This window comes from Mastomys coucha, unplaced genomic scaffold (genome assembly GCF_008632895.1).
Source record: "Mastomys coucha isolate ucsf_1 unplaced genomic scaffold, UCSF_Mcou_1 pScaffold18, whole genome shotgun sequence".
In the NCBI taxonomy this organism is placed as follows: Eukaryota; Metazoa; Chordata; class Mammalia; order Rodentia; family Muridae; genus Mastomys; species Mastomys coucha.
In genome coordinates, this window is record NW_022196900.1 from 75,480,119 (window position 1) to 75,495,404 (window position 15,286).

At 48.5% G+C, this 15,286-nt stretch overlaps 1 protein-coding gene across 4 annotated transcripts in view; it reads right to left on the reverse strand.

The window, feature by feature from the left end:
* The window catches only part of St3gal3 (ST3 beta-galactoside alpha-2,3-sialyltransferase 3), a 209,613-nt gene that overhangs the window by 21,516 nt on the left and 172,811 nt on the right, over positions 1-15,286 (reverse strand). For all 4 annotated transcript variants that reach the window (XM_031378411.1, XM_031378409.1, XM_031378408.1 and 1 more), the window contains 4 exons: positions 9,646-9,740; positions 5,333-5,396; positions 4,358-4,453; positions 3,746-3,932 (listed from right to left, as the gene is read on the reverse strand). In XM_031378411.1, the coding sequence (XP_031234271.1) occupies positions 3,746-3,932; positions 4,358-4,453; positions 5,333-5,396; positions 9,646-9,740 (442 nt within the window). The remainder of the gene's footprint in view (positions 1-3,745; positions 3,933-4,357; positions 4,454-5,332; positions 5,397-9,645; positions 9,741-15,286) is intronic.

The following is a 15,286-nucleotide window of genomic DNA, read 5'->3' on the forward strand; positions in this document are numbered from 1 at the left end:
GCTCTGCAGCCTTGGGCCACCAGCAGGCATCCTGGGGCACAGCAGGGGAAGCAGCAGAAACACAAGGTGGTGGCCTGAGTGACCAGAGGAGGTGCTCTGTCCCTCACAGGTCCTGCCCCACCCAGTCTTCACTGGGGCCAGTATGATGACAGGCCACAGCATCTGAGACGCCCGGCTCAAGCTCTGACATGCCAGTGGCTGTGTGTGCTGTCCAGTATTAGAGTGTCCAGAATGGAACACGGCCCCTTTGGGCTCTCCATGTATATGATGCCTTGACTGTCTCCAAGCTCTCCCCTCTCCTCCCAGTTAGACAGTGTCTCTCAGGAGGCTCTCTCCCGGCCTTCCCTGTTTGCTCCACAGAGTGCTCCTTACCACTGCACATCCTACACTGCACACTAATTCTAGTTTGGGGACTGTGTCTCCCTTTAGACGGTGAGAGACTTCTGGTCTGGAACAGAACTGAATTTGTCTTTGAAGTCCTAGGGGCAGGCTCAGAGCTTGCACCTCATCAATGCCTGGAAAGCGGGTGACTGTACAGGGGAGGTGCGGTCTGATTCTGAGAAGAGCTTTTTTCCTGAGCTGTGGGTCTCATCAGGGACCTGACCGCTGGCTGCTTCTCCTTCTCCCTGACCCCGCCCTCCCTCTTAGCCTTACTTCCCTATTCAGTATCCATCAGTGCTTTGTTGGGACGCACAGTCTACTGGGAGTCCCTATCAGACATCCTTGCTGGCTTGATCAAGGATCCTGGGACTAGGGAGTTTAGTAAAGGTCTTTTGGTGACCCGTTTGGAGCTATCTGTGGCACTGTGTAATGTGATTGAGGACCAAGTTGGTTACACACAGGAAAGAGCAGAGCCATTGGGCATCTTCAACACAGCAGCAGAGAGCAGAGCGACTCTGAGCCTCATACCTGCTCCAGCCCTGCCCAGACATCCCTGGCTCTGGCAGCTGAGCTATGGCCTGCAGGTGAAACCCTAGACAGGCATAGAGCTTGCCAGCAGCCAGAGGCCAAGCAGCTAGAAACATCACTGCATGATCAGGCGAAGCCTGTGGCTGAACCCCAACCACAGGAAGGGCTGGGAAAGGCAGCCTGGCTTAACATCTACTCTACATAGGTCTCAGAGGCCAGGGAAGTGATGTGCAGACTAGAGATGTCCTAGGGAGCACCAATCTCAGGCTTGGGGAAGGGCACTCAAGAACGGGCCTCTGCAGATTCAACTGATGTGGTGGTTTGAATAAAAACAGCCTCTATAAGCTCATAGATTTGAATGCTTGGTCACCAGGGAGTGGTACTTTTTGAAAGGATTAAGAGGTGTGGCCTTGTTGGAGGAAGTATGTCATTGAGGGTGGGCTTTGAGCCAGGCCCAGTGGTTCTCGCTCTTCCTGCTGTCTGTGGATCTGTGTGTAAAACTCTCAGCTGCTTCTCCAGCACCACATCTGCCTGCATGCTGCTGTGCTCTCTGCCATGAAGATAATGGACTAAATCTTCGAAACTGTAAGCAAGCTCTAAGTAAATGCTGTCCTTTATCAGAGTTGCTATGGTTAGTCAGGTGTGGTGGCATACACCTTTGATGCCAGTACTTGGGAGGCTGAGGCAGGCAGATCTCTGACCTGGTCTGCTGTAAGTTTCAGGACAGCCACGATGGTTCAAAGAGATCATGTTTAAAACAAAACAAAACAAAACAACAACAACAATAACAGCAAAAACCCCAAAACCAAACCAACCAAACAAAAAGAGTTGTCATGGTCATGGTGTTTCTTCACAGCAAACAGAACACCGAGAAGACACTGGGAATGCTGAGAAAGGAATGAACATTACTGGCATTACTTGGAGGCCCATTCAGAAGTCCAAAGTCATTCTTGATTATAGTGCCACAGAAGGACCACAGGATTTCAGAGGACTCCTTGCCATCTTCCCTCTCCCACCACACTTGGGAAGGCGTTCTCCCGGACACAGGCAGGCCAGGCCAGGGCTAAGCAAGGGCCTGAGCCTGCTTCACACTGCTACATCTACTGTGTCGAGCTCTTGACCCACCAGGCCGCCAAGGTCAGGTAGCAAGCGCCTCTGCCTTTTGGGAGCAGCAGGGGCCTGCTCTCTGCTTCCTCCTCACCCTCCACTTCAGTTGACTCTCTTCCTGTCTGGATAGACAGGAAAGGCTTTGACTCCACTGACCTTGGTGTTCTTGGAGATGGAGGTGACCATACACAACTGGCTGCTATATGTCTCTGGCCTGCTGTCCCCAAGGAATCTGGGATGCCCCCCAATTTTCTTAGACTGCCCCTCAGGAAACAGGAACTGGTGTTCAAGACACCTCCAGACCATCAATGGTGACTGGGATCAGGTCCCTACCCTCTAGCTCTCCTGCCCTGAGAAAGCCTTGGGGCTTTGCTAGGTATCTATGGCAGATGAGCAGAAGCATATGTGAGAAGGGTTTCTGAGGCAGATCAGGCTCACTCCCATGCTTCCCTCTGAAGTACCTGCCTGTTACCTTAAGGCAAATAGAAAGGCTTGTAGGGATTCTGAAAGGAGATGGTGCTTTCCCCAGCTCTACTCCCTCCCTAGTTTCATAGACAAGAGGCCTGCTTGAGGCTGGGGGCTTCTTCATCCTTTTCTTCCCTTTAGAGATCTGGGCTTCACCCAACACAGGTAGTGGCCTCACTCAGTCTGGTTCTGAATGGGCTCCCTTTCCAACCTACCTGAGCTTCTTGGGCCTGACTTCTGTCTTCTCTCTTGCTTGCTACCTACTTGATGCCGTCTGCACTTGACCTTGCTTGGAAAGGGCTGAGGAGTCAAACCAAATTGTACTGAGACCCACACAGGCAGGCTAAGCTGTTCTCACCCCTGACTTCTAAATCTAAAAGAACAACTAGTTTCTTACAGAAGGCAGAGAGGGCAATCTGTCGTCAGTCTCTAGGAAGAGGCCTGGGCACTGGGAAATTAATGGCTGCAGCTCTGCAAACCCCTCTCCCAGGTGGCTGATGACAGCTGGAGGGGAGGAGATGAGGGTGGGGGGTGGGAGACAGACTCAAACAAGTTGGCAGGTGTCCCCGCAGGACCAGAACTGGGAAACAGAGGTGGGGGGGGCAGGCCCAGTGGGTGGTCTACTAATGGGCATTCTGACCCTACTCTACCATACAGACTCCTTAAACACATGGGCCCACATCTTGACCAGCTTAGAGCAGTCAGCACAGAATCTGATTGTACCAAAAGAAGAGAACCAGGTTTAATGGCAGGCTGGAGACTAACCTATGGGCTAGCAGTTAGAATACGAGGTAGAGAATGGTCTGGATTCATGAGTTTGGGAGCTGACACCCTTGAATTGAGGTCTGCTGTCCCTGCAGAATGACCCCAGAAGGCTTGCTTTTCCCACTGAGAAGGGGGTAAGGCTGCAAGAGCAGTCAGAATGGCCTTGTGAAAGGGAAGTGGGGCCAGGGAGGCAGCTACAGACCAGGGCAGGCGGCTGTGGAAGCTGGGAGTTGGCCATAGGGATCTGAGCTTTTCTTCCACAGGATCTGAGACACAAGCACCTGCCCTGGCTATCTGGAGGCAGGCAGCAGAGAGCAGGTGACTATTAGGGACCCTGATACTGTCTGGCCTCTGCCCCTTGCTGGATTTGCTGTCTTTTTAGCTTTGCATCATTGAAGTTTTCTGGTTGTTCTTTGTAGGTTCTGGTGGGAGGGACTGCCTCGGAAGCTGGGGGGTGGGGCTGGGGGCAGTAAAGGGGGGCTTGTAGTAGGGAGCTTACCACTCTCTCCTTGTAGACGATGTACTTCAGCCACTTGAAGTCTTGCCACTTGAAGCCAGCAAGGACAAAGAGAGAGTCTCGTTCATATTGCTCAGGTCGCTGCATGGCGCCCTCGGGGTAGGTGATACGCAGGGTGGTCTTGCTGCCCACGTCCTTCTCAAAACCCTTCACAGGTGCTGAGTTCAGTCTACAAAGAGCCGGTGCGGTCAGGCTGGCCTTGGGCCTGTGTTTGGGGAGGCACCCTGAACCCCAAGTACCCCAGGTGCAGAGTGAGAATCTAGGCCACCTCCTTGTTTGTTTTAAAACCTGCTGACCTGGGGCTGGAGAGATGGCTCAGTGGTTAAGAGCACTGACTTCTCTTCCAGAGGTCCTGAGTTCAATTCCTAGCAACCACATGGTGGCTAACAACCATCTATAATGGGATCTGATGCCCTCTTGTGGTGTGTCTGAAGACAGTTACAATGTACCATATACATAAAATAAATAAATCATTAAAAAAACAAAAACAAAAAACAACCCAAGGATAGGTGGCCAGACAGACCTCAGTGCACAGATCCTCTGGATCTGGGTGACAACAGGCATGTGCCTAAAGAGTTGTTTAAGGGACCTCACCTGATCACAATGTCATAGTCGTCAATTCGTGACCCCAGAGACTTGTTGGCGAGGACCCCTCCATTGCCTACAATGATGCAGCGACGGCAGTGGAGGCTGAGGGAGAGAGTGGAGCCTGTGAAGGTGGTCCCCAGCTTGCTTTCCCTTTTCTCTTTGCCCTGGACTCTACTGTGACTTTGGCAAGATCCATGCAGTGGTTCTGGAAGGAGTCCAGAGCCATACCTCAGGAAGCTGAACCCTGGGACAGACACGCTGACACAGCTAGTGTCTCACACTTCTAAGAAAAACACAGGAGAGGCTTGGTAGCCTTAAAGGGGGGTTGGGAACATTGAGGGATGATTGAGGATCTCAGAGAAACAAAGGCAGGGTGGTGCTCTAAGACTCAAGACCGGACTCCCCCTTCACTCCCTTTCTGTGTAGCCCTGGCTGTCCTAAACTCACTTTGTAGACCAGGCTGGCCTTGAATTCAGAGATCTGCCTGCCTCTGAGAGCTGGGACTAAAGGTGTTTGCCACTCCCTCTGGTTTACTGGGTTTATTTCCAACTCAAGCCTTTAGGCTCCGGTAGCCATTGATGGTCTTGCTCATAGGGCTTCTCGTCTTCCATCCTGACCCGTGGCTTTCCCCAGGGTCTATTTTTTCCAGGGTCTATTGCCTTCAGAGCTGTCATTACCTCAGACTTAAGCTCTGTTTACTGACAGCTGCCTCTGTCAGCAACACCCACCCCCGCCCTCGCCCCCTCTGCCCCCCATACCTGTCACCTTCAGTGCTTTGCCCAGACCACTGATGTCTGAGGATGGAGAAGCCTTGTAAAGTGCTTTACTTGGCAAGGGGACACATCCAGAAGAGCGGTCCTACTTATATCATCTACCCACAGAGTGTGTGCACTGTGTATGCATGGGAGGCATGGTGGAGAACCTGTCTAATCCAGCACCTCTGTACATGCCAGATAGCCAGGGGGAAGGGGGTTGGCTCACCTGTCCAAGGCAGGGGTCAGGCGGTATTCTTTGGTGACTGACAAGATGGCTTTGATCAGATTGTCTGTGGACAAAGGAGGAAAGTTACTGTTAGTGGGTCACTTGAGCTCCCAGCATGTTTACTAGTAATCTTACTGGGAATGATCTTACAGGTTTGGGGACAGAACGGGGTGGCAGTGGGCAGAGGGAGCTGCAGACACAAGGTCAAGAGATGAAGGTGAGGAAGTGGTCAAGCTCAGCAGTGCTCGGAACCAGACTCTAACCTCAGCATGTATCTTCTTCCCATCATCCTTCACCTTCCTTGGAGACTCATCTGGTTTTCTGAGGCTCCATAGCCAGACCATAGGACATGTGTCACTAGGCCAGGGCCATGCTTGGAATTCGAGTATCTAATCAGAGATAGAGCATTGATGTCTTACCACCCTGCCTCATGGAGCAGATCCCAGGGAATGAATCAGACAGTTGATGGCCGAAGGGTCCACCCTAGTAGACCATCTAGCTTGGTGTGATATGGCCTCCTCACTTCCCCCACTCCAGGTTGCCCATCTCTGATCCCGTTCTTTGCCAGGCTGCCTCCTTATCCTCGCCAGTCATACCCTGGTGCCTGTACCTGCGCACCTGTGCTCCACTCACTCTTCTCAGACCCTGGGGCCTCTGCTCTTTCAGAGCCTGAACCGCTGTTCAGGTCTCATATTCTCAGCTTGGGATGACAGCTCCCCTTATCTGTGGTGCAGCAAGAACACTCTAATCCGAGGAAGCTGCTGGCTCCATCAGATTCCAGCTCTGTTATACATGACTCTGACCTGCTGCAAATGGCTCCCTTCTGTGCAGCTCTTACCTCCTTGTCTCTAAGACAAGGATGGCGACCCTTACGCTCCTGAGTTGTTGGGAAGATGTAACTCGTACAAAGATCTATAGCAGCAGTTCTTCTGTGGGTCATAACCCCTGTGGGGGTGGCATATCAGATCCTTACATTAGAATTCACAGCAGTAATAACATGACAGTTATGAAGTAGCAACAAAATAACTTCATGGCTGGGGGCCAGCATAGCACGAAAAACTGTATTGAGGGGACGCAGCATTAGAACCACTGCTCTATAGACAAGCAGCTTGGTACCACCATGACAGAAAGCGTCTTAGTAATAAAATAAGAATATGGTGCATGTAGACAGAACCCTGCGGCTGACCTCCATGGGCACAGCGCTGACAAGTTCACACAAAGAGGCACGCACAAGAATCTTTACCTAAGAACTGCTTGCCATTGCAAAATGCCAGAAGCAGCAGAATTGTACACCAGAGGAAAATTACGTGTGGAACATGAACTGCTATATGGCAGGAATACAGGGACTACAGAAACAATAAAACCCACCAGTGATATGCAGCTGTGCGTACCAATTCAATAAAACCCACCAGTGATGCGCAGCTGTGAGTACCAATTCAGGCAAAGCCAAATTGTACATGCAAAATGTCAACTGAAATCATGTATATATACATACATGCATAAAATGATACATGTAAAGTTTAAAAACACAATACAATCAACACACACACACACACACACACACACACACACACACACACACATTTTGAGACAGGGTCTAAAGCCCTGGCTGGTCTGAAACTCAAGATCTGCCTGCCCCTGTCTCTGGAGTACTGGGATTAAAGTATTCATTACCATGCCCCATAAAAAGAATTCATTCATGTTTAATGGATATGTAAATATCTACCTAAAATAAAAACCAAGGCAGTCACTGAACATCAACAAGGGCAATGGTGCTGGGAGGGCAGTGGGTGGCAGAGCAACCAGGTTGTTTGTCCTTACACGTCTGCATGCCCTCTGTGTGTCTGGTGCCCATGGAAGTGGGCATAGGATCCCCTAGGACTGGAGTTACAGAGGCTATGAGCCACTCTGTGGGTGCTGGGATTGAACCCGGATCCTCTGGAAGAGCGGCCAGTGTTCTTAACTACTGAGCCAACTCTCCAGCCCTTTTCCTCTTTATTTTATAAACTAGGAAAGCAGTGCATGGTGTCCATTATGTTACTTCACTCACTTTATTAGATTCTGGTTACGTACATCCAGCCTCAACCTTGATTTGTAGCTGTAGGCAGCCTTGAGTTTCTGATCCTTTTGCCTTCATCTCCCAAGTGCTAGTACCCCTGGTTATATGAGGTCCTGAGGATGAACCCCAGACTTTATGCATGCCAGGCCAACACTCTACCAATTGAGCCCTTTATCATCAGCCCTTTACTATATTATAAATTATATATAATATATATTATCTTTCATGTTTCTATATCTGAGACATTTCATGGAGAGAGCAGGCCTTCAAAAGAAGAACACACCATTTTTTGTTTTATTTGGCTGTGTTGTGCTGGGGATTGAGCCTAGACAGCTTTTGTATCTGTAGGTTAGCACTCTACTGCCAAGCCACACCTAAGCCTCTCACACAACTCTTTTTGAGGGTAAACTGGGTATTGTGGCATTCAATGCTTTTTATCCTAGCATGCAGGAAGCTGAGGCAGGGGGATTTCTGTAAGTTCTTGGCCAGCTAGAGCTCCAAGGTGAGAGTGTGTCTCAAGAACAAACAAACACTTGTGAGCACGCGCGCGTGTGCGCACACACACACACACACACACACACACACACACACGCACAAAATTTCAGGTACAGCAAGAGGTCACATGAATGAGTGGATGCATTGTCTACTTTCCACAGAAGCCCTTAACAGTTGCCTTGAAATGGCAAGCAAGGAGACACTGCTGAAGCTGCATGTGAGAACTAAGGGGGATGGGGCTTGGGTAGGCTCCCCACAGCTGGCTGAGAGTGGATCGAGGAACAAACCTTCGATAAGGCTCTAACTAAGTGCCTCTAGAGTCACTTTAAAGTGGGGGAAGACCTCTCATTCTCTTCTTTCCTCACCACCAAATTCACCTGAAGAAGAACTCATCACTATTGACCATAGACAAGGACACAGATGGGGCTTTGCTTTCTATGACAGGAAAGGGTACCTGTGGGGATCTGCTCTCTTCTTGCTGGCTGGGGACCCTAATGGCTTTCCTTGACCTTTGGAGCTATATAGTCAGTCCTGAGTAAGGATGAAGGAGGAAGGACTGTGCCGGATACGAGCCTTTTTTAGGGCTTAAACTAACCGACTGGACGCACCTTTTGGAGCTTGGGCTCAGGGCCCCAGTCTGGTGGCATTTTTGCTGGCTTGTCTTTTTTCCAGAGAGGGCTAGGCTAGTGGAATACAGGGCTAAGTCTCCTGGGCAAGTGTTATCTCTTTTCCTAATCTGATGATAGCTTTAAACAATGGCACAATTTCTAGCCGACAGAGAAACCCAAGCTCAGACAGGTTAAGAAACCCATGCAAGGTCACTAGTCAAAAATGTATATGGGGATCTGACACCCTATCTGACCCTTCCACCAAGCCAGGAAACAACCAAGAACTTGACAAGGAAGCAGGGCTGTGTGGAAGGGGTCCCTACGGTGAAAGGGGCCGGGGTGGGGGGAAGCTGGATAGAGAGAGAAAGGTTAGCTTTGGGACAGAAAAAGATAATTAGACAGAAGGCTAAGTAAGTCAGGATGAGAGACACTGAGTGGGGAATACAGGAGCCTAGTGTGTGTTATGTTGCTGTCTGTCTGTCTGTCATTTCCATGTAGCCACAGGACTATGACAATGTCTCTAGTGCATCTCTTCTGTGATCTCATGGCACTGGGGTCTAGTCAATACTCGGAGTACCTTTTCCTTGACTAGACTAGAACTCTGAACAAAGCAATTGCATGCACATGTTACTGTGGTAGACCTAGCTCTAGGAAGTGCAGGACAGGGATGGGACAGAACAATCTCCAGTAAGGAACTGTTTTGTTTTTGTTTTCTTGTTTTTGAGACAGGGTCTCATCATGTAACTCTGTTTGGCCTGGAACTTGCTATGTAGACCAGGCTGGCCCCAAATTCAGAGATCTGCCTGCCTCTGCTTCTGTGATTAAAGGTATGCACTATAATATCTTCCTGCCTCCCCTCCTTCCTCTCCTCCATAAACACACATTTGTGTGTGTGCACATGTGCACACCCGCTTACACATGTGTACCATGGAGTCAGAGGACAATTTATTATGGTTGTTTCTTGTTTCCACTCTGTGGATTCTAGATATTGGAGTTAGGTCATCAGACTTAGCAGCAAACACCCTTACCCATCGAGCCATCTCACCAGACCCCAGTGCAGAACTTCTATAGCTAAAGTCCTGTGTTGAAGTATAGGGAGATAGCATGGAGAAATGGAGTGTTTGATGTTTAGTAAAGGGTTCCCAACATACCTTGACCTTTGATCCCAAAAGGTGGCACAAACTCCCGGATCCTAGCCCATTTGCGAAAGGAGTCATCCAGGAACATAGGCGCCGGCTTGGAGAACCTGAAACACAGCAATAGGCTACAGAGCCGGTTGGCCATGGGTCTGTGAAGCCACATTCCAGTCCGACCTCTCCCCAGCCCCCAACAGCCTGTTAACTGGGTAGCTGCTGATTTTATTGAGTGGAGCTTGAGTCTGAGAGAGCAGACCTGGTTAGTCTTTATTTGGCTGTGGGAGTGGAGGGACAGGATCTGCTCTGCACAGATTAATGCTGGAGAGCCAGGAGCTCTCTGGAAGGTTATCTGAGCGCCCATCTCTCCTCACTGCTGCCTGCTATGTTCCTCCAATCGGGGAACATGGGGATAAGACCAAGCCAGCAGAGCACTAAAGTATCCAAAGATCCAGCCAGTATGGGGAGACAGAATGCTGGAGAGGATTCTGGGAGTCAGACCACCCAGGATGAGGAGGAAGGCAAATTCACGATGACACAGCAAAATGGGAAAAGTAAGGGAGAATTTTGTTAGAATAGAGCAAGAAAAAGCAGAGCCCTGTGATTGGGGTGCAGGGCTGAGAGGAAAGGTCAGACTAACCAGAACTGGGGTATACTTGCTGGTATACCCTAAGTTCCTATGGAGGTTGGAGAAGTGGATCACAGAATTTAAGAAGATTCACTTGGGTCTATAAGAAAGATGGAAAGGAAAGGATAAGGGGTAGGAGAGAGGAGTACGAAATGTGGAGGGGGGAGGGAGGGGAAGAGTTAGGGAGGGAGGGAGGAAGGGAGGGAGGGAGGGATGCTAAATTGAGAGAAGGAATGGCAGAATATTCCTCTTCTTAGGCAGGGCAGGTTTGAGGCTTGGGCATGGTTGTACAGGTCACAAGAATGTAAGGGGTAGGGTAGGGAATGAGAGACACCTGACAGTGACATAGGAGGTGTCAAGCTCTTTGGAGATGCCTGAAAGATACTTCATGTGGAGCCGTGGTTTGGGACTTTTTTTTTTTTTTTTTTTTTTTTTTTTTTTTTTTTTTTATCAAGACAGGGTTTCTCTGTATAGCCCTGGCTGTCCTGGAATTCACTCTGTAGACCAGGCTGGTCTCGAACTCAGAAATCCGCCTGCCTCTGCCTCCCAAGTGCTGGGATTAAAGGCGTGTGCCACCACTGCCCGGCGGTTTGGGACCTCTTACTGGTTGGCAGCCTGGGAGGTGGCCAGCACAGAGACTGCTGGGAATCTCACCGTGGGCACTGCTGATCAAGAGTGGAGGCCTAGGTCTTAGGAACTACGCACCTTTGCTTCTGTCTCAACTCCAGCTAGCTCACTGCTTAGCAGGAGGCTGCAGGAAAGCACCTCCTACGCCCCCTGCATCCCATTCCCCGCGCCCCACCCTCACTCAGACACTATAACATTCTCTGCTCACATACTGTAACTGTAAGCATCCATTTCTCACCTCCATTGTCACTAAGTCCACTATCCCACCATCCCAGAAGCATAAGCGAACGATCACTTAGAGGCCTACAATAGCACTGGAGACTGACATGAACTTGAGAGGGATGGGAGAAAGGTCCTGCTCCCTCCCCCATCACTTGCTATGAAGATGGCCACACATACAGCCACGATAGTCTGTGTCTAACCCTCTCCAGGAGTGGAGGCAGCACCCTTTCCTTTGTGTTCCACTTCTCACATATAAAATCCAAATAAATTAGCAGCATGATGAGGCCTTACTGGAGGCAAGAATCATGGTCAAGGGCTACAGGCAGCAGTTACAGGAACAAGCTCCCTGGATGCGTAAGCATCTTGAGCTGTGTCTCCTGCCCCCGCCCATCTCAGCATTTCAGGAAAGATCTTACAGTTTTGTAAGGTTCCAGAGTCAAGCTTGGACAGGATTTCATCTCTTTCGAAGTCTGTAGGGATGTTATATGCTAATAAAATCTCAGATCTGGCCTAGTGATCTCCCTGTATTCTCTCCCTTTTTTGTCCCTAGGTTATTAGAAATTTATTATAATTCCTACTTTTAAGAACACTGTATGCTGGGGGATGAAGAGAGATGGCTTAGTGGTTAAGAGAACTTGCTGCTTTTCACGAAGACCCAAATTAAGTTCCCTGTACCCGTGCCAGGAGGCTCACAACCACCTGTAATTCCAACTCCAGGGTATCCCATGCCCTCTTCTGGACTTCACAGGCACCCCCACATGTCACATGGGCACATATAAATAAAAATAATACATTTCTTTTTGAGGCAAGTTCCCATTGTGTAGCCCTGACTGGTCTTGATCTCACAGAGATCTTCTGCCTCGCAAGCACTGGGATTAAAGGCGTGCACCACCACACCTAGCAACACCTTAATTTAGTTTTTTAAAAACAAATTTTCTTCTTGTGTGGTCTACTTTTGCCTTTCATTTTGCCTATGGATGATGTAGGTCCAATGATGAAGAAATGCACCGCCCCCCCCACCCGGTGTGTATGCATGCACACATGTACAAGTGTGGAGGCCAGAAGCTAATGTTGGGTGTCTTCCTCCATTATTCTCCACCTTATTGTTTTGAGACAAAATCTCTCTAGGAACTTGGAGCTATATTGGCTTGTATGCCCTAGGGGTCCACCTGTCTGCCTTCCTGGTTCTTAGATGCAGGCGCCACCGTGGGGTGACAGGCATGCTGTCTCTGCTTTCTACGTGTGTGCTGGGGGTACAAAGTCAGGGCCTCGGGCTTACAGAAGCGCGGCACCAACTGACCATCTCCTCAGCCTCTAAAATACCCCAGGTTTTTTTGTTTTTATTTTTGTTTTTTAAGATTTATTTACTTATTTTATGTGTATGAGTACACTGCAGCTGTACAGATGACCAAGAGCCATCATGTGGCTGCTGGGAATTGAACTCAGGATGGCCCACTCGCTCCGAGCCCGCTGGCTCCGGCATAATACACTGTAACTGTCTTCAGATGCACCAGAAGAGGGCGTCAGATCTCCTTACGGGTGTTTGTGAGCCACCATGTGATTGCTGGGATCCGAACTCAGGACCTTCAGAAGAGCAGTCAGCGCTCTTACCCGCTGAGCCATCTCGCCAGCCCCTAAAATACCCCAGTTTTAAAATAGCTTTTTTTGTGTGTGACCTGCAATATGTGCTAACTTGGGAGAGTGAGCAGGTAAGTGCTCACACACCACAATCCTACACCACAGACAGAGTCACCCCTTTCGGCACACGTCAAAACCAATGCTCCCTTGCAAATAAGGTTTTGTAGGCGGTGTTGTAGACTGGGTTTCTCCTAATTCACAGAGACTGGATCCGACAATGAAACCTGGAAGCTGTTGATAATGTGACCCATTTCAGTCCCCAAAAGTGAAAAGAAAAAGGAGCAAATGAAAATGTGATGAAGAGAAGCAAGAGTTGCCAAATTAGTAAGAGTCAAAAACAAGTTCACAGGACAGACTGGAAAAATGCACTAAGTGGGCCAGATAAGGCCTCATAAAAACCGTCCGTTTAGAGTGTGTAGCCTGTATGTTTCCTACTTTTACAATGCTTCCAAACACTCGCCTCTCCGACCCATCCGTTTATTGGGTCTTCATGTTTTAAATGTTCACTCTGTAGCCTCTTTTTATGTCCCTCCAAATGAGCCAGCCTCCTCTAGTGTTTTTTGTTGCTGGTGGGTGCACCCCTTTACAAACAGTGCTCTTCACCCCCTGTAGTGTATCTACTCCTAAACCAAACAACCAGGCCTGCCAACAAGACACAACCTCAGTCCTAAGTTTTCTTTTCTTAATATTTTTTTCTTTTTATACAACTACTTATTGTATGTGAGCATGTGTGTGGAGGTCATAGAATGACTTGTAGGATTTGGTTCTCTCCTTCCTCCATGCGGGTCCCAGGGACAGAACTCAAGTCTTCATGGTGGTAGGTGCCTTTATCCACTGAGCAATCTCACTGGCCCATCCCACCCCCTTATTTTTTAATTAGTTCTTTTGAGAATTCTGTACATATTCACTTCTCCCATAACTCCTCCCAGTTTCAACCACCTCCCATCTCAACTACCTACAAAACCTTGAGCCTGCCCCAGCCCCCAAAAACCCATCAAGTACAAGGTGTGCTTGGCTGTAGACTGGGGCTAGAGCTGGAGGCTTGATCAGATTCAGGTCCTGTGCTCTAGGAAGAGATGTCTGGGACATAGATGCTCCCCTGTGGTGCTGAGCTTGCACACAGTGCCATGGCACAGTCATCAGGGTCAGTGCCCAGACCTGCCAATGCTGGGATGTAGAAGCTTCCATTACCTTCTATCTCCTTTAATCAATTCACCAGCTCATCCTCACGAACTGGGCATACAGGAAAGACGAGGAAAATGCCTGATTTTACCTCCATTTACCAATTATCAGGGTGATAAGATCATCACTTAGTGACTTTCAGATCTGGTTAATGAGATTATTTCCCTCTTTATACATTTTATTATACTTGATAAATACCAACTCACTGTAATTAATACTCTTTGATGTTTGGACAAGCCGTCTTTGGCCACTAGGACATTTTCAGTTTGGCTTCTGAATTATTGGGTACACCTTTCCCTGGGTCCTGAAGTGCACCTAGCAATCTCTGATAAAGGCCTGGCTTTCCATGTGAAAGGAGGTTCCACGTTTGGCCAGTCCTCTTAACCCACCTGGACTCATCTGCTAGAAATCAAGGTGCTAGAAATGATTCCGAGAGATCGTAGTGCCAGGGTGTCCTCATGCCTACAGATTGGTCACTTTCCCTAGGCCTTTATGCAACAAACTAAGAAAGAGCTTTTTGAAGGACAAAAAAAAACCCAAAAAAAAACCCAAACATTTGTAGTGATATTCTCAATTCAAATGTAGGCTTCAAGAGATGTGCTTGCCTTCCTTTTCAACAATTTTACTTAGACACAATTCACATAATGTAAAATTCATGTTTACGGACCTCATTTGATTTTATACAGTGTTTTTCTTATTTTATTTAATGTATTTAATTTTCTTGAGACAGAATCTCACTATGTAGCCCAGACTGAATTGGAACTTACTATGCGGACCAGGCTAAATGTTCAAAGATCCATGTGGCTCTGCCTCCTGAGTGATGACAGTATACCACCATGCCTAAAACTTTACACACACACACACACACACACACACACACACACACACACACACACACACACCATTCAGTTAGTTACTGTGTATGTGTCAGAGGACAACTCACTCCATTGACTCCCTCCTTCCACCATATGGGTCCTGGGGATTGAACTCAGGTCTTCAGACTTGGCCACAAGCATCTTTATCCACCGAGGCATTTCTTCTTCTCTACTCACTCTATCTTTACTAAAACCAATTTAAGCTTCTTCACATTTCTCTTTTGCCTTAGGTATCCTATACAGCATGGCGAGTGCAGAAAAAGGCGTTGCTTTGCTGTTTGAACTTGTGAGTAACCGAGTTGGGTTTTGTCTCATTTTGCTTTATAGGGACTGCTTTCCTCCTATTTGAGTTGAATTTTGTCTTTTGATATCATAAAGCTTTATATAGTTCCCAAATTAAATTCATAAAACAACATTCAGAGAAGCCTGGCTTTCGCCGGTGCCCATGGCCTACTTCTACTCTCACATCGTGGTCATCTTCTTCTTC